The following is a 27,486-nucleotide window of genomic DNA, read 5'->3' on the forward strand; positions in this document are numbered from 1 at the left end:
ACTGGGACTACCTAAGCAGCGACCGGGCACCGGGACCCAGCACCGCCCCGCCCCTCTCCCCTCCTCCAAGCACATTGGTGGTTCTGGGTGCCAATCACGGCCAGCGACCAATCGAATCGCGGCGGGGGCGGGCCCTCCGCGGAGCCAAAGTTGGCTGGGGCGGCGGAGCCGCTCGGCTGAGTCGGGATCGGCGGGCGCGACGTGCGCACGGCACCGGCCGGGCCGAGCCGAGCCGAGCCGAGCCGAGCCGAGCCGAGCCGAGCCGAACCTAACCGAGCCGAACCGAGCCGAACCGAGCCCAACCATCCCTGCCGAGCCGAGCCTAACCGAGCCCAACCATCCCTGGCGAACCGAACAGAGCCGAACCCATCCCTATCGCACCGAGGCCGTTGCTACCGCACCGAGTCCATCTCTGCAGCACCACACCGAGTCCATCCCTACGGCACCGAGTCCATCCCTGCGGCACTGAGCCCATCCTTACGGCACCGCACCGCGTCCTACGACACCGCACCGCGGTACCGCACCGAACCCATCCCTACAGCACCGCACCGTGCCCTGCGGCACCGCACGGCGTCCCAAGGCTCCGCACAGCGCCCTAAGGCATTGCACCCTCCGGCGCCGCACCGCTGCCCACGGCCCCGCGCCCTCGCTGCCCGCAGCACCCGCACCCGGCGGGACCATGATGTCGTGTGCCGAGCTGCTGGCCGTGTGCCTGCTCTCAGCAGATCGCGGCCCCAAGCCCCACCGCCAGCCGCTGCCCATCTTTCACGACGTGAGTACCGCGGGCGGGACCCCCGCAGCCCTGCCCAGCCCCGGGGCCGCCGTGCTTCCCCTCGGGGAGCCGCGGCACGTGTGGGCGTCGGGGTGAGATTCCTTCCCGCCTGGTCCCGGAGGAACCGGCCCGAGGGATGCGCCAGAGGCTCTGCGGCCATGCCAAGCCGGAGCTGTGCATGGTCGTGATGGCTTAAATAATGGTGTCGTGTCCTTCGGCTGAATGCTGGGCCTCTGGGTGGCTAGAAACAGCCCACGCCTCACCCAGAGCTGGCTGTCATGACTCCTGGAGCGGGAGCTGTGTCTGGCAAGAACGCTGTGCAAGGTTCCCTGGAGCTGTTCACAGCCATGGGATCCAGCAGCCCCCGGATGCAGCCCGTGTCCCTGCCCGCTCCTGACGCGCCGGGATTGTGGAGGAGGATGCTCCGTGCAGGTTGGAGGTCGCCCAGGCATCCTGGCGGCTGCGGGTGGCACGGAGGAGTTGAAGATGCAGGTGGTGGCTGTCTTTGTGTTCAGAGATGCTGGCACAGTTCCTCCTGCCACACCGCGTCCCCTCCAGGCTACGGCCGCGCCGGGGCTCTGGGGGAGGCGGCTGCATCCCGGCCATCTCCCAGGGCCAGTGGCACTGATGCTCGGCTCCCCTGCTCCTGGCTGTGTTCCGTGAGCTGGGTCGGGTGGACAGCGCCCAAATCTCCCTGGTGAGAGAGCCCTGGCATTCCCAAGTGTCCGGCACCACTGCGCTCCAAGTCACCCTGTGGACCAAGGAGATGTGGGGGCAGAGGTGCTGCCCCTGCCCTGCCGCAGGACTGAGGAGGAGAAAGCCAGCGAGGGTTAAGGATGAGGGCTGGTGGTGCCCCGGCACCTGCACAGCCCAGGTTGGTGCCAGCTGTCATCTCCCAGCTGCCATCTCCGTCTTGTGCCGATCCACGTTCACCCCCGTGTCCCAGTCCATCCCAGAGAAGGGGAACAGCAGATCTTGGGCAGCACTGCCACGTCTGGTCCAGTCCAAGACCTCCTGGCATCCCCGGGGAGGCGCTGGGAAGCGCGGCTCCCTCGGCCGTGGCGCTGCTCGCAGCTTCCAGCTGGGGGTCAGGGTCTCTCTCCTGCCTGGGGGGGTTCGGGCTGCAGGGCTCTCCAGGCAGCATCATTAACCGCACTAATTACTTGAGGGAAGATGGGCAGGAGGGGGCGGGTAGTAACAGCTGTGTTCCAGCTCAGCTCCTCAGGGCACTCGTTGAGTCGCACATCTATCCCTCAGGGTGTCATTAAGGCAATTAAAATGGGAAATGTTAACAACGCTAGCAGCTGCTTTCCGGGTTCTGACGGCTTCTCTTCCTCTACCCTGTGACTCCTTTGCTCCCAGCTTTGCTCCAGAACTTGGCAGGGTGAGTTTAATCTCTGCACTTTTGGGTCTGGGCAGTTGGCCGGTGTCCAGCTGCCCCCCAGGCTTGTGGGGGTGAGCATCCCACGGCAGCAGGGCAGGACCCCCGCCTGCCTTCCCGGCAGCGCTGCCCACCACAGATCCCGGTGGCTGCTGCTTCCCCTGGGACCTACCTGCACACCTCCTGCCTTTGGGAGAAGTGAGGAGGAGGAGGAGGGCTTTGCCTGAGACGCTTCGCTGCAGGCGCGGTACGAGCCGCAGTGCTGCCGTCGCCCTGTGCAGCATCTCAAGCCTCGGCGAGATTTGTCCCCCAGGCTGGTGCCCGGGGCTTGCTCGCTCCCCTCCCGGGACACGGGAGGTTCGGGAAGGACGGCGTTTATGCCGGTGCCTGGCTGCAGCCTGCCTTAGCCTGCCGTGGGTCGGTCCCCAGGGCAGCTGTCCCTCCCCAGCAGCCGCCTGTCCCTGGCTGCCTGTCCGGCAGCCGCGGTTGCTTCCAGACCTGCAGGCAGGGAGAAATCCTACAATCTCCTTCCTTCCCGGGGTGCGTGTGGGGCTCATCCTGCAAATAAATGCTGGTTCGGTGCCGCTTCCCTCAGTCCCAGCGTGGCTGCGGCTGCAGGCTCTGGGTGAGGCTGCGGCTGCTCGGGACCCAAGCCCAAGGGCTGAGGGAAACATCCCGGTCTCCAGGCAGGGTGGGTCCCTGTGCTTCTGAGGCTGCCGGTCCGCCCTGAGGCAAGAGAGGGATTGCTTGTAGGGTCCTCCAGCAGCCCACGCAGACCTAATCCCATTCCCAGCTTGGTTTTGCATCACTTTTCCCTGGCTTTGTCCCAGGACTGCTGTCCGCACTGGGAGCAGCGCTCACCTGCCGTCGCTGAGCATGTGCTTGTGCCCAGGGAGGGGCCAGGATTCGCCCTGTGGAGCATGGAAGTGGCTCTGTGCTGTTTGTGCTTGGCTGGAACTGGGTCCTGGGGTCAGCCAGGGACGGGCTCGCCCCAGGCAGTGCAGAGCCCTGCCATTCCCAGGGGCTCTGGAGCAGACGTGGCCTTGCCTCGGGGGGCTCTCACAGCTCCCTGCTTGTGCCACGTTTATTTTGAGCTCCAGGCAGCTGTCGTGTGTGCACTGGCTCGTGTAACTCCCTGCTGGAGCAGTGAGCCTTGTGTGTGAGGGAGAGGCATCCACTCTGTTTGCTGAGGTTCCTGCTGAACCCAGGATGGGCTCACCCCGGGTTAGAGACCTTCTCATCCCCAGGGGATCCTCCTTGGAATTGTGCTCTCCCTCTGAGCCCACAGATAAACCCTGCTGAGCAAGGCCAGCCTGTGAGTGGGAAACGTTTGCCCTCGCTCCAATCTGCACCCAGCGCCTGGGTGACACCTGACTGTCCGTGGGATGAGCTAGGTGGCCTCCGTGACATCTGGAGCCATAGAGGTTCATTGCATGAGCCATGCGTCCCTCTGATGACACAGAGCTCTGCAGGACGAAGCTTCTCCCTTGATGGAGAGTCCCTGGCAGGGTGGCACAGACAAGTGAGACCCACGGGTGCTGCCCCTGCAGCCATGAGACCCCACAAGGAACCCATTCTGCTTTAAAATCCAGAGAAATCGCCACTGTTTGGGAGCTGCAGGCTCCTATCTCAGCTCCAAAGTGCATCCACCACGTCCTGTGTGGTGCTCAGGGAGTGCCCGCCCTGCTTTCCTGCCAGGGAAGCAGCCAGGCTGGCTGGAATCCCGGGGGGATGGTTACCTAATGCTGCTGGGCCCAGAGCAGCCTCCGGGCCCTGCAGCAGCTCGGGGCAGGAGGAGCTCGCTTCGCTTTGTTCAGAAGAGCATCCTCCAAGGAGCTGTCCCTGCTCCTGCTTTCGGTCACAGGGAAGGACCCAGGGAGCTCCAGCACCAGAAAAGCCTCTGCCCACCTGCAAGCCAGAGGCTTAGGGGGTTTTCCTGGGCAGCTCTTACTTTACCTCAGTTTCTCAGGGAGATTTTGGTGCCTGGATGGGGGTCTGCAGCCTTGGAACATGCAGCAGGGCTGGTGGTGGGCAGTGCAGGAGGAGCCGGGGGCGGAGGGGGCAGCGGTGCCTCTGCCTGCTCCGGGGCAGGCTGTGGCCAAGAAAACAAAAGTTCTGTCTCCTTTCCCGGCCCTTTTTCTTCCCTAATCTTTCTTCAGACCTGCAGATTTCTTCATCACTCAGGATGATATAAATGAGAGTTGCCACATAGACAACTTTCTGTCCTTGACTCCATTATGATGTGCTGGACAAAACCTCATATGTTTTGGTCTGGGAAAACGTTCCCAGGCTTCGGAAGTGATGCTGTTCCTCACTGGAGTCAGCCCCAGACCTTCCAATAATTACTGGTGAAACAGATCCCGGCAGGGATGAGCAGCCCCAGCTTTCTCCTGGGTCGTGGGCAGGAGCCTCGTGGTTGGGAGCCTGCATTGAGACCCTGAACTGGAGCAGCTCTCCAGCTGTGCTCTGTGGCAGAATATGTTACAGATTAATTAATTCATTAATAATTAATTACGGTGTGTGTGCACGCCGAGGTGCTGCAGGAAGGGCTGTGCTGAGGGGTGGTTGCAAAGCTCAGGGCAGGAGCTGCTGCTCGGTGCAGGTGGTTGAGTGTTGGTGCTGCACAAAGTGCTTCCTTATGGAGTGGGTTTATACTTAATGTTCCTTCATATAAATGGACTGAAAAATTAAACAGTTGCTATCACAAGGATGTAGCAAAGTCCTTTCTGCTTCGTCTCTGTGTTCTCTAAAAGGTGCTCGATGTGAGTGCTGGGCTCGCTCGGCCAAGGGCTCTGTGCATTAGAGGCAAGAAATGGGTTTAATCATTGGCAAAGGAGAATTTCCTGGAGCAGCCTGTGCAGTCCCAACAGCTGGGGCTTCTCCACGGCTCCCTGAGCTCCTGGAGGTGATATTCCATGGTGCTGGGTGCTGCCAGGCTCACTGTTCAGATGCCCCTCTCTCCCTGCTGCCACATTGAGCCCTGTTGTATTTTGTCTTGCAGATTTTCCGGCGAGCCGACAAGAACGGTGAGTGCTTTGTTCCTGCTGCTGCCTCCCCCTCCCTGCCTGGCTCTGGCTGAAGCAGTGTGGCTCATTCCCACTGGGAGGTTTGGCTGAAAGAGAGAGGGAGGGAGGAAAGTGCTTTTCTGCTTCACCTGGATCCCAGGGCTTGGCCAGGGGCTGGGGAATGGGCTCCCCCAATTCCCCATCCGTGCACCACGCAGGGCACAGCCCCTTCCAAGCCCTTCTCCTGGCCCAGGGGCTGGCAGGCTTCTGCTCTGTCCCTCACAGGATTGGTTCTGTCTCCGTGCTCAGTCCAGGGTTTTACAGGGTGATCCTGGTTCTGGGTGCCCCTGGACCTCTGGCATTTGGGAGTTAGGGTCTGCTACCCAGTTTTTAATTCAGCGCCCATAAACCAAGAGGTCCAAAATCACAAGTGGTCTCCCTGAGGCTTCCCACACTCTCTTGGGCTCTTCTCCTTCATGGTGGCTTGGAGGCTCTAGGAGATGCTTTTATTGCAGATCTCAATGCAGCCCAGGAGCTGAAATCCTCCACAGAGAGGAAGGAAAAAGCTCTTGAGTCAATGGAGAGCATTTTCTTGCCGTGAAAACCGATGCTGCCCTCACTGTGCCGTTTGTTCTTGGACGGGCTGCGTGCATTTTTGAGAACACAGCAAAGGGGGCTTTTGGAAAGGGCTGAGGTTCCCACCTGCAATTCCAGTGTTTTGCTGGGCTGGTGGGCCATGCTTTCAGGGAGATATCTGTAATTGTCATGCACAACACGCCCAGCCATCCCACGCACCCGCTGGAGGCTCGCCGGGGCCGGGATGCTGCTCTCCACAGATATATAATTATTCTTCCTTTTTATTTAAATGCAGATGATGGGAAGCTGTCATTTGAGGAGTTCAAGAACTACTTTGCTGATGGCATCCTGAGCTCGGAGGAGCTGTGGGAGTTGTTCAGCGGCATTGACAGGCGTCACTCAGAGTGAGTACCGTGGTGGCAATGGAGGAGACGCAGGAGAAGCTAAAACTGCCTGACTGGAGATGGAGGACGTTTGGGGGCGGGTGTGATAAATAGTCGGGGTAAGATAAACCGACCTCTTGCCACAGGCAGGTGTTCAAACCCATTGAACACCAGCAGTGAGCACTGGTGCTGAGAGCAGTCAGACATTTTGGGAGCAGCAATCGGATTTACTGCGGTTCCAGAATGCAAGCAAGCATTGAAAATGCCATTTTTTTTCGGTTTGGAAGATGTATTCCAGGAATACCCAGCCCATGGAGCAGGTTGTGTGTCTGCAGGGGCGTGTGGTGGTGTGAGGACAAGGCACAGACTGTGCAAAGTCCCAGACTTTGCCGGTGCTGACACAGGGAGCTGCTTTTCACTTACATAAGAGCTGCTTTCCACACAAGTGGGCCCGGTGCATGTAACAGGGAATTTAGGCCAGCTACTTGTAAAAAAAAAGAAAGCCCCAAAGAAAAGGAGAAGGAATTGTGTTTAGCTCTGGTCTCCTCATGAGTGGTGGTATCCAGAGGAGTCTGTTGGGCTCAGCTGGGATTCTCATCCCAGCTTTTTGGGTGCTTTTTGGCCTCGCTGGGGTCCGTCTGCCCGGCTGGCTGCTATGGGCGTGTCTGTCCTGGCACTGGGAGGAACTGGGTGCTGCTGAATTGCATGGCTGGGCTCTGTTCAAACACTGGGGGGCTGCTGGGGGACAGGGGGCTGCAGCTTCCTGCCCGTCCAGGTGGCAGGTTTGGCTCTGGCTCGTGCCGCTTCCCCAGCAGCCCAGGAAGCATCTCCTGCACCTCGGACACCCTTGGCCAGGGTGCAGGTTCCCAGCAGGGCGAGGAAATTTGGGCTTTGCAGGGAGCCAGGGCAGTGGCACAGAAGGCCCTGAGATGCCAACAGCCACCAAGAGCAGCCACCCAGCGTCATCATCCGCTCAGGACCGGGGCAGTAGGAATGATGGACTCCCAAAGGTGTTGGAGCTGGGTTTAGCTCCCACTGCAGTGATGGGCAGAGAAGTGGGCAGGTGTGGGCAGCCTTGTGCTGCTTTCCTTGGGGCCTGGCTGCCCATTGCTGCCTGTCCTGCCAGCTGGGCTCATGGATGTGGGCAGCAGGAGGTGTCTCCTGAAAACGTCTCTGTCTCTTTGGGCTGTGATCCCAGGAAGTTGGCAGCGAGTGTTCCCTTTCTTCTGGAAATGCTCCTTTCCTCTTGCTCCATTTTTGGGGTGATCTTGGAGTCACAACTTCCCTGGAAAAGCTGGGAGCCAAGCTGGGAGCTTTAACCCAGCTCAAAACTGAACAGGGAAGGTCTCCTGCCCTCAGGTCAGGCTCGTTCCATCTGTCTGGAGCAGCTGAGCTGGCCTGACAGGGGCCTGTGCTGCCAGGGGAGCCGTGGCTGCAGCGGTGCCCCCACAGCTCGTTACCGTAACGAGGGTGCCGTAGCTATGGCAACGTGGCAGTGGCAGCATCAAGCTGGTGACATCTATTAGCAGGGCATGAGCACTGGGTCTTTGTTCTCTTCCTGCCACCAAGAGCAGAAGGAGCCCTCAGACAGAGCTGTTTCCAAATTCCTGCCTTCAGTGGCTTCCAGCAAATGTAGGAAACACCAGGTTTGGGGTGTGCGGGATTTGGCGTCATGTGAGGGCTGTGCTGGTGCCCTGATGTCCCCATGGTGGGGGGCTGGACAGCCCCTCTCTCCTGGGCTTGCCTTGCACTGGCAGGAGCTTCATATTTTAGAGAGCTGGCCAAAATTTGCTGCCAGGTTCAAGGGTGTTCCAAAGCTGGAAAGCAGCTACAAGCTCTGCAGACAGAGCTGCTGTGCTGCTTTCATGTCCCGTAGCTTTTGTGATGATGGGAAAGTCTCACCCTTAACCCAGCAGGTGCATTTGGTGCTGTGTTTGTCAGGTCTAGGCTGGAATTTGTGTTTCCTTGTCCCTGCCAGCCTGACCCGAGGAGGGACAGTAACAGAGACCTTCATTCCCAGGCCCTCTACGTGTCCAGCACTGCCCAGACCCATCCTGACCCTCACCCATCGCTGGAATGTGCAGCTCCTCCTCTGGGCCCCAGAGCTGACAGCTGGGGAGAGGAATATTTCAGAGCTTGTTCTCCCTCCAGAAAGCCCCACGCTCTCCTCTTTCCACCTCCCACCCCCCCAGCACTCAGGTGGGACGCTGGGGCCTGTGCATCCCACACCTCTGGTGGGGTCACTTCAGATTCTACATCTCCACATGAGGCTGTTTTTGTTCTGCATTTCAGGAAAAGGTTCCTTTGGCATAAAGTATCCCCTCACTTTAATTCTGTGACATTTAAAAGTTCATGTTGAAACCACACTCAGCTCTGCATGGCAGCTGGTACAACAGCAGGTCCATGGTTTTGCTTGGCTGGTCCAGAGCTCCACACCAGCTCTGGCAGTGGCACAGGAAGGTTCATCTTCCTGAAAAAAGAGCATTTTCATCCACTGAAATGCCTGGATGAGAAGAGACTGATGGTTTTGGAGGGATGAGAGCTCCAAACTGCATCCAGAAGCATCTGGAGAGTTACACTGTGTGGTTTTCTCTCTGTGTCCATCTGCAGCCCAGCTGGGTGGGACAGCAGCAGATCCCGGGGTGTCACCAGGATAACAGCAGATCCCAGGGTGTCACTGGGACAAGTTCATGGAGATTTGGTTACAAAGGGCTTTGGACTGAATGCTGTGGTATTGCAGGGGCTGGATGCCTGCACTGTGAATCCTGCCCATGGAAGTGGTGTTTGGATTTTATGTTGTGCTGGTTTGGCCAAAGTTAGAAATATATCCTCTGAGAGAAGGCAGGTTCCAAACCACCCCTCCCCTGCCAGGTTTGGGAAAAAAAATAAACTTTTTCCTCGAAGGAAAGTGAAAGAGATAAAAACTATTTATTTAACAAACACATGGGAGAAGGAAAATAATGCTAAATAATAAAATCTCTCGCTGTGGAGAAAAAACCTGGGAAAGTGTCAGAGTCCTCCCTTTGGTCTCCTCGGAGCTGGGGCTTGGCCCAGGGCCAGGCCCTCTATGCCCGGTGGAAAGTCCTCCCGATGTGCTCTGAGGTTGAAGCAATCAAGCAGAAAAAGGGAAAAAATCCGAAATTCCAAGAAAAAACAAGTTCAGCTCTCTGGAGGGAAAAAAAAAAACCCAAAAAACTGGCTGAAGCAGCAAGCAGGGTGCCTCTCTGCTCCTCTCTACTGCAGCAGAAGGCAGAAGCCAAAAAAAAAATGCCGAGAACGAGAGTGTGTTATCTCTGTCTGTGTCCTTGAGGGTTTTTATCTCTCACTACTCAGGCTCAGTTTAAAAGCATAGAAAGGTGTAAATACTAATGTCTGGGCATAGTGCAGCGATAGGGAATACAAGATCAGGTCACCCCAAGACATTTTTGTCCTGCACCTCTTGGGGAGATTTGGAAAAATCAGGTCTGGAAAATCCATCTTTCCATGAGAGTGTTCAGGAATTGGGTGCAGATTGCTCAGAGCCTTTGACCTGGAGCCACAAGGGGTGGAAGTGCTGACCTGGTGGCTCTTAAAGTCTCTCAGTGGAAATAACCTCAAGCCTGTGATTCTCTGGAAGAAGGGATTCCAGTGAATCCCCTCCCCTCTCTTTACTCAGAGCCTCAGAGCCACAGCATCTGCCAGTCCCTGGATGATGGAGAGTGACTGAAACACTCCATGTCACATGAAAAAAGGTTTGGAAACCAGATCTGTGATGGCAGTGGAGGTTCCCAACATGATAAATGATAAAAATAAAAAAAAAAATTCCCGTCTGCTTTTCTGCAGCTGATTGCTGTTTTCTTGCATAAATTCCAGGCACATTCTGACAAAATCCCAACAGCATAATGATGACAAGATCCTTCATCATCAGTTCAGGCTTAATTACAGTTAATCAGTGGTTTGAGCACAGTCAAAATACGGCTGTGGGAAATGTGGAGAGTCTCAGGAGTGCTTTGGAGGCAGAGGATGGCTCTTCTCTTGGAGTGGGAATGACAGAGAGGAACAGAGAAAAGCCTGCTGCCCCTGGCAGCCCTGCAGAATGGGTCAGGATTTGGTGTGCACGTCCTTCACGTGAGCTCCTCCTGGCTTTTTGTGGGAATTCTGGTAGCAGGAGAATGGCACCAGCAGCCCTGGGGTTTGCTTGCTGGGCTCTGTCCTGCCCCTGCCTGTGCCCTGGGGGCTGCTGCAGGCTGAGGGACGTGGGGAGAGGTTCCCATGCAGGGCTGCTGATGGAACAGGCTGCATCAGGAAGGGAAGGGTGCAGATCTTCCCCTGGACAGCTCCCAGAGGGATGATTTTTGCCACAAGATGTCGTTGATTGGTTCAGTGTTTAGTGGTTTAGTGCTTGTTTAGTTAACATTTCTCTTTAAGCAGCAAACAGACATATAAAGAGTTATCAATAACCTCTGGCCTCTCCTTAGAAGCCACAGGGTGGGAGCTGATGGCAGCTCTTCGTCTCACCTTGCTGGCACCAAGGTGGGGGCTGGCAGTGGGTTAAGCTGGTGACTCCTTGTTCCTGCTGAAACCAGTCCCAGCCCCAGGTGCTCACTGGGACCAGTGCGAATACCTGGGTGACGTGTGCAGGAGGTGTCCATGTCCCCTCTTCGGTGACTTTTACCCTTCTCTCAGCTGAGAACCAGTGGCTCCCTGCGGTGGCAGCTCTGGGCACAGGTCTGACAGGCTGGGCTGTGGGTGCTGCAGTGCCAGGGCTCTTGCAGCACTGCAGCAGCTCTGCAGGCTCCAGGCAGCTGCCAGAAATGAAGGGGAGCAATTAAGAAGGAGCTAAACCTTCTTCCAGTGTACACTGGTGCTCCAAACCCCAGTGTCTCTGTCTAGCAGAGCTGCTCAGAGATGGGACCAGCAAAGTTGGATGGAGAGGAGCTGCCAGGGGAAGGGGCTGTGGCTTTGCAGGTTTATCTGTATTGAGTCTCGAGGGAAACACGGATTTTTTATCCACTTAAAAAAGTGCCTGCAGTGCCAGGTCAGTGCGCAGAGCCCTGCCTAAGTCAGCTCCTGTGTGTTTAAAATAGCTGAGCCGGATCCCAGCCTCACCCTGCCCCTCTCTGCTGCCTGCAGAGGCTCCAGATGCAGTTTTGGAGCAGAGGGGCTGCAGTCCCCCTGCCCTGGCTCTGCCACCCCTCACACCAAAATATTCCTGTGCTTTGAACTACTGCCTGCTGCTAAAGTGCACCAAGTGGAAGCCCAGAAGAAAGAGAGAGGCAGAAACCAGTCTTTGATGTCTTGGGAAAAACTGTAGGAAGATTTTGCCTTAATTATTTCACCGTAAATGGAATTTTGGACACTTTGCACACTGTCCTCTAATTTTACACGGGGGTGTTTTTGTCCCTTTGCCCTGTGAGCAGTGTCAGAGGGGGGCAGGGTGATGTGGCCGTGGTTTCATACCCCCTGGGCAGCAGCACTGCAGCATTCCTTGTGCTTGGAGCCTGGCAAACTCCAGGTACCGCCGGTTCCTCCATGTGTGACAGCACTTAAACACTTAAAAAGCTCTCTTTTGGGCTCTCTTCTACTTTCCCAATCAGGATTAAAAATGATTGTAACCATCTAGGGGATTTTGAGGCAGCAGGATGCTTTGAGCAGAGGCTGATTTGAATCAATGATATCCTGGGGTCTGTCCCTGCAGGCTCTGGGTGATGCTGGGCATCGTGAGCAGCTCTGCCTCTGTGGCTTTGGCTGCCTGAGCCGATCCAACAGCACCATGCAAACCCATCCCCAAAACCTGTGCCTGTTTTTGAACATTTCCTTCTCCCTCCCCACCCCAGCAGCACCTTTAGTAGCCACAGCAGGGACCTGGCCAAGCCCTGCAGGGATGCCAGGGTGGATTCTGCAGCGCCGTGCTCTCTGTTAGTGAGAAGGGGTGGGGGCCTGGCCTCTGCCTCCAGGTTTTTGGAGCCAGATCTCTGCTTTAATGACCTTCAGGGCAGGAAAAACCGCTGTGGTGGGCTGTGAAGCCATCCAGCCCCCCGGGAGCCTCCAGGCAGCCCCACACCACCTGGGCTCTGAGGGCAGGGAAGAGGAGGAGGAGCAGCTGGGGGAGGAGGGCGTCTGGTGCCACGGGGAGGAGCTGGGCTGAGGTCAAGGATAAACAAGGAGGGAGCTCTGGCTGGATGCTTCCCATCTTTGGGGGAAGAGGTTGGGTTGAAGAAGCAGCTCCAGGGCTCAGAAATGGGGCTGCCAGCCAGGGGTGTGGGGCATCTCCATCCCAACCTCACCCTGCTGTCACAGATGCTTTCCCAGCACACTCCAGCTCCAGGAGGTGTTGGTGAAGCCGATTTTGTTGCTCCTTCAGCCCCTGCAGCAGAGGTGCTGGCTCTGAACCTGTGCAGCTTCTTATTTTTCTAAACCCTTCTGAAAATACATGAGCAAGCAGTAAATCCGCTGGGACTCGAGACAAGCCCCCAAACCCCTGGTCACCACCACTGTTTCTCCCACACCAGCCCCACTATCTAACAGGAGCTTTTTTGTGTGTTTCTTGCAGTAACGTGGACACGGAGAAGTTGTGTGGTAAGTCAGGAGATGTTCCTGCCCTGGAGAGCTTCCCCTCCCCAGGATCTGTGTGGTGGGGCTTGTGTGTGTCTGAGCCGGGCAGGACTGGCTGCCATCGGCAGTCCCTGTGCCTGAATCCTAGCACAGAGGTGCTTTTCCCAAGGGGATAAGGAAGGACTTTTCATTTCAGCCCAGGTGGGAGAATGATTCTGGAAAGGGAAGGGAATGCCCCCTCTGCAGCTCTGGGCTGTGTGTGGGGAGCAGGAGCAGGGGAGGCAGAGATGGAGGTGCTCAGGAGCCTGACCATGGTGTTCTCTCGTGCTCCAGATTATTTCTCGGCGTACCTGGGGGAATACAGGAACGTGCTCTCCGCCCTGGAAACCCTCAACGCTGCGGTGCTGGCAGCCATGGACAAAACCAAGCTGGTAAGGACGGCACCAGCGGCGGGCAGGTGGGCGTGAAATTGGAGCTGTGGTGAGCACAGCTGCTTCTTAGTGTGAGATTTGGGGGTCGGAGGCAGCAAACCCCTCAAATCAAGGGGGTGCCTGGGCGTGCTCGGGTTGTCCGCGTGTGGGGGCAGAGCCTGGAGGATGGGGAGCCCAGCCCGAGGAGCACAAGGGTAAATCCAAAGCTTTTGTGCTCTGGGAACATCATCTCCCTCCTTGCAGGGCTCTGGCAGTGGCTGTTCCAGCAGCTCCTTGGAGGGTCCTGCCCACGGACACTTTCTGGGAGCATCCCCGAGAGTCCGTGTTGAGTTCTGAGCCAAACCAAAGCGTTTCCCACCCAGCAGCGTGGCTCAAAATCTGCACTGCAGGGTTGATCTTGCTCTGGAGGGACCCCCCAGCAGCTTGTGCTGAGCCCAGCCCGTGCTCCCAGCACCAAATCCCGGCTGCAGGAGAGGGGCAGCGCTGCAATTCCCTGTCTTCCCAGCCTGGTGCAGCGTCCATCCCTGCGGGAATGCTCTCCCTCCCTCTCCCCGCAGCTTGTGCTGGTGGGAAGCAGATTGGAAGCTGCTAATTAGGGCAAGCTCCGAGCCCCCGGCTGTGCTGGGCAGCGTCGGGATGAAGACAGTGGGGAAAGGGACCAGCAGCCCCCTTTGTACCTGAAATAGGTTAAATGGTTTAGCTGTGTGCTTGGGCTGGTGCTGAGCTGTGGGAAGACCCTTTCTGTGCCTTCGGTGCTTTGCTCGAAGCAGATGAGGGGTATCACCCGTGTGAACACTGCTCTGACAGAGAGGAAAAGGGGGGTCAGTCCCACACTTATCAAAGTGGTGTTTGTGCCTCTGCAGTGTTTCAGTCTCTCTCTGAGCTTTCCTCTGGCCAGAGCCAGCCTCAGCAGCGTCTCCCTGAACGTGGGGAAATTTCATGCCAGGAGAGGGAATCTCTTGAAAATGCATGTTTCTCGTTGGTTCAGGTCCCCGGCCCCACTCACAGCTGTTAGATACAAGTCCAGAGGGAGAGGAGGAATCCTCTCCAGAGAGCTGTGCTTTATTTCAGTTCCTTTCTGTCCTGTTTTTTTGGGTAATGAATGTGTGTAGTCACGCGTTTCTCCAAAGGACAGCACAGTCACTGTATTGCTGTGATGCATTCCTTCACTCCGTAGTTTCTGGTGCTACCGGTGTTCCCTGGAAAAGAGAAGCAGGTTTTTCCTGTTGAAACAAATTTCGATGGACTCATTTCTCCACCTGTTTGGATCTGCCCAGAGCCAGGGCAGTCCAGCGTTCCCAGCACTGCTCTCACCCAGGGGAGGCCTGTGCTGATCAGGTGCTCTGATCCCAGCCCTGATGTGCCCCAGGGCAGATACTGATCCTGCTGGGAATCATCTCCCTGCACTCCCCTGCTGTGCTGGGCTCGGAGCTGGGGAGAAGGCAGGAGTGGGCAGGGCTCTTGCAGAGCTGTGGGATACCTGCCACTGCTGCCAGAGATGATAAATGCTGCATTCCTACCTGCTGGGACCTGAATATATTCCCACATTTGTATTTCCAGAGTTGGACTCGGGCTTGAGTTATTATGGGATTAATGGGCTGGATTTTAGCCAAAGCTCACACCTCTGTGAGCCAGGGCAGAGAACAGATTTCCCAAATTACACCTGGCCCTCAATTCTTTTGGTTCAAACACCTCTCCGAGGTCTGAGAGCCCCACTTTGGCAGACAGAGCAGCCTCATGGAAGAACCAGATGAATTTTCATCCCAGGGAGCTCCTTGTGCACTGAGAAAACTGGAAGAGCCCTGCTGAAGGATCTGCAGTCCCTGCCTGTTCTTCCCAGGCTGTATTTCTGAGGACTTTGCCTCACTCTGGAGAAGGCAGTGATGCCCAGGCTGGCTAGGAGAAGGAGGAAATCTCTTCCTTGAGCTGCCTCTCACCACAGCATCCCTTAGTTAGGGCATGATCCATCTCCAGTAGTTCCTCACTGCTGCAGCCACGGCGTTGCTCAGCCCTGCATCCTCCAGGGACCCCCAGCTGGAAATGTGAAAATGAGCAGGAAAACAGACAGAGAGCCCGGGCAGCTCCGTGGGGGATTGCTCAGACCATGCCAGTGAGCTACAGCAAGGAGGGAAATAAGGAAACTGAAGCTCGGAGGGAATGTGCTGTGGGTGTGTTTGGGAGCTGCCAGAAGCCTTTTTGGTATCGAATATTCCCAGCTCTCTGCTTGTCACTGCGGGCCAGGATACCTGGCATGGATCACTGGCCTGTCTCCTGGCTGGCAAGCTCCTCGATCTGCTCCCATGCACCTTGTCAGGATAAACCCTGGGATAAAGTGTGGGAAGTACGAGCTGGGTTTGTCCTGTGGGCCTGCAGTTACTGCAGGAAGCTCTGTGTGTGTGTGTGTGTGAGCAGCAAACCTGCTTATGGTTGTTTTTATGGTTCTACAGGTCAGCAGGAGGAAACCAAACCGTTAGGGGTTCCCATGCCTCCATCCTTCCTCGCTGGGCTGGTGGGAACATGCTAAAGAAAATATGCCTTGTCAAGAAGAGAGGGTTTTTCCTCCAAATTCTGTCATTCCCACTTATTTGTAGAATAGAACATGATAGCTGTGCTGTAGTGTGCTGCTTACCCCTTATTTTGTGGCTGGACTTCATGTTTGCAATATAATTGCATCAGGGTAGGAAGTGAGCGGTGGAAATACCTCAGAAAACAGTCTGATGTTTCTCACAGGGAGCCTGTATGCTAAAATCTTTCCATTTCCCAGTGAGCAAACACTGCAAACCCTCACATAAATACTTCTCCAAGCCAGGCAGCCTTATTTATCCTTTGACAGGAATTATGTGGCCACCCCTTCCATTCTGTCCTGAGCTTAACTATCATCATAAGAAACCAATAAAACCCCTCAAAAACAGAATTGTAGCAGCTCTTGGCAACTTGGTGATTTTCATCGGGGTAAACAGAGCTGAAGTACCAGTGCACCACCAGAATTCCTTGTCTCCTGCTTGCTGAGTTATTTCCTTTGTGACTCCCCATGGGGCTTTGCCATGAGCAGAAAACGCTGTGCTTGGTGAGTTTATTGAACCTCTGACAACAGAGGGCTTGACCTCTGTGCTACACCTGATGAGAGGATTTTGGTTTTTTGCCCCAAAACGAGGCATGCAATGGGGGCCGGACTTTCAGTTCTTTCTCTCCCCTGGCATGAAATTTTCCAAGTTGATGCAGAAGGTGAAGCAGCACTTGGAGCTCTCCTGAGGGATGGCTGTTTCCATCCTTGTCTGCAGCACGTTCCCCTGGGCGTGCTGTGTTTGACGAGGCGAGAGGCAGGAGGCAGCTGGCAGTGCTGCCTTGTCCCCGTGGGACCCTCTGCAGCTGAGTCCTTCCAAGCACAGCGTGCCCTGGGCTGGGAGTGGGCTTTTGGGGGCTGTCACCCCACGCTGGTGCCTGTGCCCGTGTGTTTGGGGTGTAGGGACTGACCTGGGTGAGCTGTGGGGCTCGGGGCAGGCTGAATGTGGTGTTGGTGAGAGCAGCTCTGCTCCTGCCATAAAACTCCATCCGTGGAGGACGGAGTTAGGCCATTCAGGGTGGAAGCTGAGAGCGTGGGCAGTGCTGGGCTGGTGCTTATCCCAGAGCCTGGCCCTGGGAAGGGGAGTGATGTGCTCGGGGAGAAGAATCCATCCCCCACACGAGGGGAAGCATCCGTGTGCCAAGGCTGTGGCAGGGCTGGCAGGACACCTGGGAGGTGGGAGCACACCTCATTCACCCCACAGCTGCAGAGGGGAAGGGCCCTCAGTGTGGCCAGAGGGATGGCAGCATTTGGAATTTGGGTAGTGAAACGGACTGTGCAGGGCTGTGTGGTGGGTGAATAATGTACCTGCTGTGCCCCCCTGGGGACTCACTCACTCCAGCTGTGTCCTGGGGAGGTTGGAGTGTCTCTGTTCCCCTTCAAGCAGGGAATGTGTGTCCGGGCTGGCAGGAGTTGGGTGGGCACAGAGAGGCAGTGCTGGCAGGGATTTTAGTGCCTGCACACCCTGGGATGAGGAGGGGAAGGGGTGGGCAGGGGTCCCCAGCCGTGAGCTCTCCATTCCTGGGGCAGGTGAGGTGCTTGGCTGGGAGAGGCTGGAGATGCAGAGCTGGAACTCAGTTTCCAGCTGCTTCTTGTCAGTGTTGCTGCCATCCTCTTCCTGAGGCAGGAAAATGAGATTCATTTTCCAGCAGGGATAAAAACCCCTGGCCCCTGGTGCTGGGGGCGGGGGGGGGAGCTGTGACCATCCTTTGCTGACTCCAGCATGAGCCCAGAGCTTGGGGGATGAACATCCATCATCTCCACTCCCTTCCCCTTTCCCCTTCCCATCCAGCCCAGTCAGATACAGCTCCTGGACTGGGCTGATGGCACAGAGCAGCCAGAAAACCATGAGGGGCTCAGGACCCTCCCCACTGCCCCCCTTCTTTGACACCAGCAGTGGAAGGGTTACAATGAAATCCTTCTGTGCAGAGCTTCTGGAATTCCAGATCCTCTGTGTGCTGGAGAGAAACACAGCAGGAATTGGAAATATTTGACCCGAGTAGTGGGGTAGCATTGCTGGACATGATTTTGGACATGGTTCATGGAGCCTGGGGGGGTGAGGGCAGCCTGGCTGCGGGTGCTGCAGCCTTGGGGCCACACGAGGACACCGTGGGGAAGGTAAGGATGCTGCTCCAGTCTGTCTCCTCATCTTGTCGAGGAAAGGGGCTGACCTCTCCTGGTGGATGCTCCTGGGGAGCAGCCAGCCCTCTGCATCATGTGGAGGCTCCCTCCCCGACCTCCCACTGCTGGTCCTGTCTCTCTCAGTGCTCACGGTGACATCCTGTGGTTTCTGTGTCCCTTGAGGAGCTGGCATGGGGCTGCCCATGGGGACAGGAGTCTGCTGTGACAGCTGGGCTGTGCTCCCCAGCTGCTTCCTTTGCACCCTCGGATCCTTTTCTAATCGTCTGCCGAGCTGAGTCAGTTCAGCGAGGCAGCAGCAAAGGCAGGTGAGAAAATGCCTGTTCAGGGAGCTGAATCGGCTCCCTGGAGCACCAAATGACCTTTAGACCAAAATTGCAAGGAGTGAATGCAGTTCCCTGGTTTTCAGCTCATTTTTCTTACCCAGTGCTGACCTGTTCCAGTGCTAGGATGAGAAATCACCTCCCGTAGTAAAGTGGCTGCAGCGCAGGTGCTGTGTGGACATTCCCCTGCTCAGCTCCTTCCTCCAGCACTCGTGGCTCCCCTTGGGGGTCCTGCAGTGCTGACAGCTGGAGAAGGCCCCTTCCTCATCCTGGCAGCTGTATTTCCTGTTGGAAAATGCAGCCTGGAGCCTTGGGATTGACTAAATGTACCCAGACCAGACACTCGGCATGGCCCGGATCCCCAGCATGAGCCCCGATTGTTTTCCAGCCCTAGGGGCCACACCCTTGTTAGATAGACGGTGGATAGGAAATAACCTGGAGTGTCAGTGAGAAGCACTTTGTTTCTTTTGGGGCTCTTAATTGACTTTGCACCCGTGCAGCAGCGCAGGAGCTGCTCAGTCACCGCTGCTGCAGCTGTGCCCGGAGCAGGGCAGTGTTTCGGAGTCACTCCTCCTGCAGAGTGACAGCGGGGGATGGCTGCCACCTCTCTACTGGAATTTTGTGTGCACGTACTCGGCCCCGTGCTCCTGGTACTCGCCCTTTGTCATCCACGTGTGCTGGAAGGACGTGAGTGAGGCTGCCATGGAGCCCCCAGCCCAGGCTGCTGTGCCCCGCTTGGGGTTTGCCAGGACCTCAACGTGGACGCCTGCGCCTTGGAAAAGCAGGTTCAACTCCAAGCACATCCTCTCGGGAAAGCCAGGAAACATGGAGGAGCCGCCTGAGAGCACGATGTTCCCCAGGATGTGCCTCCTGGCGTGGTCAGGCACCGACTGGAGGCTCTGCCCGGCCAGCTGGTGCAGCCCGGGGCAGCTGTGGTGCAGCAGCTCTGGCCGGAACAGCGGCTCCGGGCAGCAGAAGCGCTCCTTGCCCAGGGTTATCCAGTGCCCATCGGGGGTCTGGAATCTGGCTGGGTGATGGGACCCTCTCTCCCAGAGGTCTCTCTCGTAGTCCAAGGACACGTAGCAGCATTGCTCCTTCAGCCGGGTCAGCGCCGCCTTCGTCAGGGCCTGCAGCACCGAGGGCTCCCTGGGGCTCTCCAGCAGCAGCCGCTGCAGGTGCCTGGACAGCTGCTCGCCGGCCACCCCCAGGCAGCGGCTGCCCTTCCTCAGGGTCCGGCCCCCGCAGACAGAGGTGACGTGGGACATTGCTGCCCCGGCCTCCACGGCCAGCCCGGTGACCCTGCCGTGGGCGCAGAGCGACAGGAACCCGGTGTTGGCCACGTGCAGGGCGGGCACCCCAAAGCCCTCGAACAGCACCTCGGCCGCCTTCTCCCTGTCGGCGGCGGGGCAGGACGGGGACTCGGCCAGGAGCACCGGGTGCTCCTCTGGGGGCACTTTGAGGCAGCAGCAGAAGAGGTGGCTCCACAGGGCTCTCATGGCATCCCAGTCTTCAACGACGCCGTACTTGAGGGGGTAGGACAGGGGTGCTGCGGCCCAGCCGCCCGTGCTCTCGGTGGCAGGGAGGTGCTGCTGGGCACTGTGGGGATGCACCAGCACGGTCCTCAGCACGCACTGGGGCTGCTCCTGGCCAGCAAAGCCCCCCCGGGTGAAGTGGCTGCCGCTGTCTATGACCACTGCAGGCTTCAGCATGGCTGGTGCTCCGCAGGGATGCTGGGCACAGGGGAAGAGCCTGCAGTGAGACAAGAGGTGTCTTGTGAGGGCAAACCAGGCTCAGGTAGGTGCTCTGCAAAGGAGGCTGGATCAACCCCGCTGGAGGACAGCAGTGTCTGCTCTGGAAGTGTCTGGGTACGTCACAGCCTTCCCTTCTGTCTCCTCGCTCCCTGTCTTGCTGAGCAATCCCTCCTTGGGTACCTTGTCTCCATCCCCGGAGACTTTCTAACAGCGCAAGGACAGAAATTCAGGTGGTTTTAAGGAAGCAAGTGAAAACTGGACAGGAAAGTTGAGCGGTTGGACCAAATGGGCTGTGGCCAAAGGAGTGTGGCCAGCAGGTAGAAGAGGTGATTCTCCCCATCCACTCTGCTCTTGGGAGATCCCACCTGGAGTACTGTGCATGTTTGTGTTTCCCCAGCATAAGAAGGACATGGAACTGTTGGAGAAGGTTCAGAGGAGGCCATGAAGTTGCTGAGGGCACTGGGGCACCTCCCCTCAGAAAGCTGGGGCTCTTGGGGCCAGAGAAGAGAAGGTTGTGTGGAGACCTCCCAGCACCTTCCCAGTGTGTGAAGGGGCTGCAGGGAGAGTGACTCTTCCTCAGGAACTGTAGTGACAGGACAAGGGGGAATGGGATCAAACTGAAAGAGGGGAAATTTGTGTTGGATATTAGCAAGAAACTCTTCTCTGTGAGGGTGGGGAGGCCCTGGCACAGGGTGCCCAGAGAAGCTGTGGCTGCCCCTGGATCCCTGGCAGTGCCCAAGGCCAGGTTGGATGGGGCTTGGAGCAGCCTGGGACAGTGGGAGGTGTCCCTGCCCATGGCAGGGGGTGGAACAGGATGATCTCTAAGGTCCATTTCAATCCCTTAACATCCTATGATTCTATGAATGCTGCTGCCAGCAGAGCCCATAGCACATGGAGAGGAGCCAAGAGGATCTGTGATCCCAGCTAGCAAAGAAAGGAAGGAGTTCAGGGTGCCTCTGTGTGTGTCCCAGCACTTCCCCAGCTCTCTGTGCCTCCCAGACCTAGTCCTGTGGCATGGTGTTCCTCTTGACCTACTATTTGGGCACCCTCTAGGCCAGGTGACCTCTTCATTCTCTCCAGAGCTTCTAATGTGCCCCTCTGGAGCCACCTTTACACCCCCCAGTGTAAGCACACATCAGAAATTCATCAGGGAAGCTCTCATGGAAGCAGACAGGCTTGGCACTATCTCCCTGGGCAGAGAGGGCATGAAGCCAGCCCTGCCCGGGCGTGCCAGTGGTGGGTGGGTCCCTGGAAGGAGCTGCCAGCACCTGGGGGGCCACTACAGGCTCCCAGCCTTGTGCCAGAGCCCTGGAGTGAGCAGAGCAGTGTGTGAGTGGGGGGCACAAGGGATGCTGTGCCGGCCCTGGAGCCCTCCCTGGGGCTGGGGGCTGTCCCTGAAGGTGCTCTTTACCTTGTGGCTTGTGTCCATCTGCCCTCCTCCACGGCTCCTGGAGCTGGGAGTGCTGGGGCCAGGGCTGGGAGTGCTGGGGCCAGAGCTGTGGGTGCTGGGGCCGGAGCGCTCATGGAACCATGCGTGCATTCCCCTTGTGATCTCACAGGCAGTGCACCCCGAGGGTTCTTCTGCCCTCCAGCATCACTTCTGCCCTAAAGCATCACTTTTAGTGATAACTAAAAAAATCTGATTGAAATTCACCCCATCTGGTTTACTTCAGGGACCACCCCTGTCCAGGTGTGCCCCTGCGCAGAGGCAGAGGTGTCTGACAGATCCTCTCCCCTTTGCCCCAGAGGTACGAGACCTCCTCGAAGATGGAGCAGTTCCTGACCCGGTTCCTGCTGCGGGAAACCATGCACCAGCTGCAGTCCCTGCAGGCGTCCCTCGAGTGCGCCGTGGACACCGTGGAGGAGCAGGCGGGCCGGGAGAGGTAACGGGGTGGGACGTGCTGGTCCCCCTGTCCCCAACCCCCGCACTGGGAGGGACAGCCGGGAGCGGGATCTGCCCTTTCCAAGCCCCCAGCGGAGCTGGCACCTCTAGGAATGACTTCAACCCCTCCTCTTGCTTTTTTTTTTTTTTTTTTTTTAATTCCAGAAAGGACATCAAGAAATCGGAGACTTTGGTTGGCCTGAGGTCAGGGAGGCGGTGTGGGCGCAGGGGACAGAAGAACGTCTGCCTGTCCCCAACAGACCCCTATTCTGGCATGCTGACAACAGGTACCTGCTGTCCCTCGGGCTGTTTGTGCCCTGCTGCAGCCTGGAGGGGGTGTGGGACCAGCACAGAATCACAGAGTCAGGTGGGAGAAGATCTCCAAGGTCGAGTCCAACCATTCCCCCAGCACTGCCAAGGCCGCCACTAACCCATGTCCCCAAGTGCCACATCTGCAGCAGCACTGGGTAGTGAGAGCTTCTCCAGAATGGAGCCTGGAGCATCTCACCCAGATGCCAGCTGGAGCTCCTGTGAGATGTTGTATCTCTTAGGCAGTGGGAAAAGTTTCAGTAGAAAAAAAACCAACAGTTTTTTGGATTAAATCAGAGGTTTAGAAGCTTTTGTGTTGTGAGGTGTTGAGCAAGCTTTTGCAATGACAAAACGGAGCTTTTTTTGGGTGACGTCCCTGTGCCCTTTGCCGTGCAGGGGTTTGTGTCGAGGACAACAGCCAGTGGATGGCTCAGATCAACAGGCTCCAGCAGCTCATCGAGAAGCTGGAGTGCAAGGTGTGTGCCCGAGGGGGGTGGCTGGGACTGCCCCACACCTGGGCATGGCCAGAGCAGTGCTGAGACCCCCCCTGTGCCAGCAGCCCCCCTCTTCAGCCCTGGCATTGTCACAGAGCTGCACCCACGCACCAGCCCTGCAGTCTGCAGAGCCACCCTTCTCCCTCACCTCTGGGGACCCTCTCCTGGCTTCCCCAGGATGCTGACGAGGCAGTCGGGCCTCACTGACCCCACAGATGAGCAGGGCACAGCCCTGCCCTCCCCCAGGTACCACAGGGAGTGTCCCTGGAGCGGTGCCCACCTGTCCCCTGGGTTACAGCCCCTCCTGCTGCTGAGCTCTCCCAGTAACCTCGTTTTTTCCCTGGTGTTTGACGCAGAGCCCACGCCTGGAGCCGCTGAAGGACGAAGCCATGTGCAAAGGCCAGGATGCAGTAAGTCCCTGTCCCTGTCCTCGTGGTTTGCAGGTGCCTCCTCTCACACACGCTGCCTCTGTGCCCCGGCATGGGGGGAGCTCTGGCTGATGGAGCAGGGTGGGATTCAGGGCTGTGGGCCGGGTGTGGGGCCAGCCACGAGACAAACGCAGCTCCCTCATGTCCCTGACAGCTCCAGGCAGTGCCCACAGGCAGCCCAGGGAAGGCAACACTCTGCTTGTGAGTGCCCAAAGCCCCCAGGGGTGCTCTGAGTGCCCACACACCCAGGCGGAGGGGTCCCCAAGCCCCTTTGTGCTGGGGGAAGCACACTGGGAACTGCAGCAGCCCCAAAGGACCCCACTGGGGGATGCAGCATGTCCTGTTGGTGTGGTCCTTGTAAAGACAACCTGTCCAGGTGGGAAGAAGCCCCTTTGTGTCCCCGTTGTCCCCAGCACGGTAGTGCCAGAGCCGCTGCGGTGCCACAGGATGGCACAGCAGGGTGGGAGCAGGGAGGGCAGGAGGGGACAGGCCAGCCCCTGATGCCGCGCTGTCCCTCGGCAGCACATCCTGGTGGCCAAGAGGCAGATCTCGGTGGCCACGAGCAGCATCGAGGAGTTCCGGCAGGCGTTCCGCTCCTACACCGAGGGCACGGCCGGGCACAGCAGCTGCCTGCAGTAAGTGGGGGGCTCTGGGGGGTGCTTTGGGGGGTGGCTCCCCCAGAAATGGGGGGTTTAACGCCCTTGGGGGACGCAAGGGTTTGTATGGAGTGTTTTGTGTGCTGGCCAGGGCACGGGCGGGCTCGGACCTTGCAGACAGGACGCGTGTCACAGCTGCAGCGCTGTCCTTGCACTATCACCCCAGTAAGAACCAGTGCCTGGCAAGGAGTGGGGAAGGTTTACGCCAGCAGGAGCGGCTGTGGCGTGTTCCTGTGAGTGAATGCACGAGCTTCTCCAGCACCGAAGGACTCGAAAGTGATGGAAAGATCAAGGGCAGAGCTCCTGCAGGGCGTTCATTTATGGGGAGTGTGTGGGAAGCTGCCAGGAGCACCTGAAGCTGACCCTGTGTGAGGCCAAGGCTGCCCCAGCATTGCTGCTCTGTCCCTGAGGTGGCACAGCTGCTCCCTGAGCGCTGCTTCCCTTCTCCCACGGGACACTTGAGGCCGCTTGCAGCCGGCAATGTTCGTGCCGTTCCCGTTTCAAGTGTCATTTTTCAGCTCTTCACTTCCAACAGCACAAATTCACATTTTCAGCGCAAACAAAAGGAAGATGCTCGCTGTGACACGTGCAGCGGAGAGAATGGGAGGCTTTTTCTTTGGAATAGATGGGCGTTTTTGTCATCAGGGCTATTTGTGGAGCCAGCGGGGTGGCGTTGCATGGGCTGGCTCTCCACGTGAGCGGAAAGCTGGAGCCGAGCCCGGGGAGACTCCGTGGGCCTGGTTCACTCCAGGGAATGGCGAAGCCCCTCGTGGGAGCAGGGAGCCTCAGAGCTGCTGGGTGACACGCTGTGCTGTCCCCCCGGGGCTTGGCCCCCTCCAGCAGCCCTTGGCAGCAGCTGGAGGAGAGGCTCGTCCTCAGCTGGAATTGCTGCTGCAGCAGCCGAGCGCAGCTGCTCCCCTGGCCCTGCACTCGCACCCCGCTGCTGCCTCCCACCCACCTTCCCACGGGCTGGGGGCAGCCCCAGCCTTTCCTGTGGCAGGAGGGAATGTGGGAAGCATCGCTGGCAGCACAGCATCGCTTTGGGGGCAGAGAGCTGCGGGTTTGTGCTGTGAGCTCAGCTCCTGCAGCCGTGCCTCAGTTTCCCCCCGTGTCAAGGGTGACAGGTGCCACACACCTCCTCCGAGGGGCTGGCAGGATGAGCTGTGCCCGTGCTAGGGATGAGTAAGGAATAATAAAACACAGAACGTGCTGGTTCCTGGGCAGCAGCAAAGACCTGTGCAGGAGCTGTGAAGCTCCTCTGCCACCTGGACATGGGAGCTGTGAAGCAGGATTTGGGTTCGGGATCCCCTGGAGCTGTTCACAAACTGTGAATGCATCCAGACTGTGCTCTGGAAGCCTCGTGGTGAGGCTGATGTGCAGAGCAGTGCCCCCCTGTCCCAGGCTGCTGGGGCACGTGTGGCCACGCCGCTCCAGGCTCACGCCAGGGCCGTGCCAGAGCCGTGCCAGGGCCGTGCCAGCCTGCCCAGCCCCGGCTCAGGGTCTCTCTGTCCCCACAGTGTCTCTGCCTGCAAGCTGACGGACGAGGCCTGCTTCATCCTGTACGAGTTCTGGCAGGATGTGACCTCGTGGAGAAGGTGGGACAGTGTCCGTGTGTGGGGCCGGGTGCTGGGGGCTCAAGGGGGTTGCCCACTGCTCCCCCTCCTTGCCCTGCCCTGTGTGCCCTGGGGCCGTCTGCAGCTCGCCGGGGGTGAACACCCCGATAGAGGATTTGGGGAGCAGGGCAGGAGCAGGGGCTGGTGCTGGGGGGTGCAGAAGCTGCCCTGTCCCTGTGTGTGGGCAGGGGGGTCCTGGCACCACATCCCCCTGACCCTACACCGTGTTTTACAGCCACTTGCAGTCCAGCTGCAGCAAGACTTTCCAGCAGTCCATCCTCAGCTTGCTGGAGTCCCCGGAGCTGCTGACCACCATGCTCTTCCCAGGTGAGGGTGCCTCAGTCCTGCTCCGAGTGTGCTGCAGAGGGCAGGAGCAGGGCAGGAGCAGGCAGCGTGGCTCCCTCCAAGCAGAAGATTGCTTTGGGGTGACCTAAATAATGTTTTTCAAGCCAGGGTGAGACCCGTTGTCCCCAGCAGGTTTGGCTGTGTGAGCTGGGGTCTGTCCCCTGCCCACGGGTGCTCTGCAGTGGGGACAGGCAGGAGCAGGGACACTTCCCGGGTAGCAGATGAGCTGAGACCTGTCCCAAATACACCTGGTGCCTCGTTTGTTTTCCACCTGAGCCCTGAACCCGCTCTGCAAAGCGCTGGTGCTCCTGGGTCAGTCCCAGGGGCTGCATGCAGGGCTGGGATAGGGGAGAGGCCAGCACAGGGAATGTGCACGTTCCCATGGTCCCGTGAAGTGTGACCAGATGTGGGGAACTAGAAACAATATCAAGCCCCAGTTTGCTTCCAGGCATCCCCTCAGGGTCTTGTAGAATATTTAGTCCATCAAAGATGGGTTAATTTGGACTGAACCCTGTGCTGCTGGTGCTGCTCCTGGCTTGCCAGTTCCGCTGACCACATTCCCTGTGCTCTCCTGCAGAAGCTGCCACAGCTCCAGGGGATCACCCCTCTCCAGGCTGTGCCATGGGTGGGGGTGGGTGCTTTAGAGCCAGAGACCTGCAGGCTCAGGTCCCCCATCTCTGCCCCCCAAACCCCCATTCCCAGTTTAACACAGCCCTCACCTCCCTGGTTTCCCTCTCTCCCCAGCTTCCTGGTGGATCATGAACAACAACTGACCCGGGGCAGCCGTCTCCAGGACACCATCAGCATGCGGGAGGACGTGGAGCCCTGGGCACAGCCATCACTTTTGTCACCTCCCTGTCCCTCCTTCCCTCCTGAGGCCTGTGGGGGCTGCCTGCCCTCGGCCCTGCCAGTGTTTTGCTCCTTTGCTCTTTTCATGTTAATTTATTTATTTATCCTGCTCCTAAGACAGTGTCTGAGCTGCCTGGGGGAGCTGTGTGGGGGTGGCAGCCTGGCCTTTGGGGGAGCACTGGGCTGGTGCTGCAGCCCAGGAGCCCTCAGTCCCTCTTGCACTCCAGCTCCTCTTCCTCCTGGCTCCCAGGCTCCACAGGGTGCTGGGATGGGCAGGGGGACAGGGCTCTGGCCAGCTCTGACATCCTGCCCAGGAGCCAGGTGGCTTGATATGGATTGTGAAGAGTGTTTTATAGGGAAAAAAATATTTCATCAAGTACTTCTGGCAAGGTGTGCCTGCTTGTGCCCTGCCACGCTGGCAGCACGTGCTGTGGCTGTGAGACTGGCTTTGTGCCCATGGCTGTGCCTGGCCCCAGCACATCCCACTCCCTGCTGAGGCCAGAGTGGCTCCAGGCTCTGCTGCTCCCTCAATTCCCATAAACCAGCATTGGCACCGGGCAGTGCTGCCAGAGGTGGAGCTGAGTTAATGGGGAGGGGTCTGGGGTCATCCTTGTGCCCCTGCCTGTCCCCAGCACCAGTGTGGGGCACCATGGGTGCCTGCACCCTCAATCCTCACTCACCTGGGACCGGCTACCACCCCCCCAAGCTCTTTTCCCACTCCCTGGGGGTGCTGTTCCACCAGAAACATTCGAGTGTTTCTCCCCCAGTCCCTGGGTGCAGTCAGTAAAATCTGTGGCTGAAGGGGCAGTGGGTGCAGCTCCAGCCTGGGGACACCTCATCCACCCTGTGCTGGGCGGGTCTGACACGGTGTCACCCCTGGCTCCAGGGGGTGACAGCACAGGAGGGATTGTTGGGTTTTAGGGTGCTTGTTTTGCTCCAGCAGAAGCTTCCTGCGTTTGGGGTGCTGGGGGGGACCTGGCTGATGCCAGGAGCAACCAGCAGAGATGGGATCAGGGGCGCTCCTGGCTGGAGGAGGGGAGGAACAGCAGCTG

General features: G+C 58.1%; 2 protein-coding genes across 2 annotated transcripts; one reads left to right on the plus strand and one right to left on the minus strand.

The window, feature by feature from the left end:
* The first annotated feature begins 326 nt into the window (after positions 1 to 326).
* On the plus strand, positions 327 to 26,813 carry NECAB3 (N-terminal EF-hand calcium binding protein 3). Its single transcript, XM_032126785.1, has 14 exons — positions 327 to 495; positions 549 to 772; positions 5,155 to 5,179; positions 6,030 to 6,138; positions 12,650 to 12,675; positions 12,985 to 13,082; positions 21,605 to 21,741; positions 21,906 to 22,027; positions 22,446 to 22,525; positions 22,900 to 22,953; positions 23,494 to 23,606; positions 25,145 to 25,222; positions 25,476 to 25,567; positions 26,330 to 26,813. Exons 2-14 carry the CDS (start codon positions 680 to 682, stop codon positions 26,356 to 26,358), a joined length of 1,056 nt encoding a protein of 351 aa, XP_031982676.1. The 5' UTR covers positions 327 to 495; positions 549 to 679; the 3' UTR covers positions 26,359 to 26,813.
* Positions 18,716 to 19,847, minus strand: ACTL10 (actin like 10). The gene has a single exon (XM_032126783.1). It carries the CDS (start codon positions 19,814 to 19,816, stop codon positions 18,716 to 18,718), a length of 1,101 nt encoding a protein of 366 aa, XP_031982674.1. The 5' UTR covers positions 19,817 to 19,847.
* Positions 26,814 to 27,486: the final 673 nt, after the last annotated feature.

The sequence above is a fragment of the Corvus moneduloides genome, chromosome 17, assembly GCF_009650955.1.
Source record: "Corvus moneduloides isolate bCorMon1 chromosome 17, bCorMon1.pri, whole genome shotgun sequence".
Lineage (NCBI taxonomy): Eukaryota > Metazoa > Chordata > Aves > Passeriformes > Corvidae > Corvus > Corvus moneduloides.

What these genes read in the sequence shown, in the direction of transcription:
- NECAB3 (XM_032126785.1), top strand. Translation starts at nt 680, where the DNA reads ATGATGTCGTGTGCCGAGCTGCTGGCCGTGTGCCTGCTCTCAGCAGAT. An exon ending in GGACACGGAGAAGTTGTGTG is followed by an intron (nt 12,676 to 12,984) that starts GTAAGTCAGGAG and finishes CTCGTGCTCCAG; the next exon opens with ATTATTTCTCGGCGTACCTG. An exon ending in TTCTGGCATGCTGACAACAG is followed by an intron (nt 22,028 to 22,445) that starts GTACCTGCTGTC and finishes TTTGCCGTGCAG; the next exon opens with GGGTTTGTGTCGAGGACAAC.
- ACTL10 (XM_032126783.1), bottom strand. Translation starts at nt 19,816, where the DNA reads ATGCTGAAGCCTGCAGTGGTCATAGACAGCGGCAGCCACTTCACCCGG.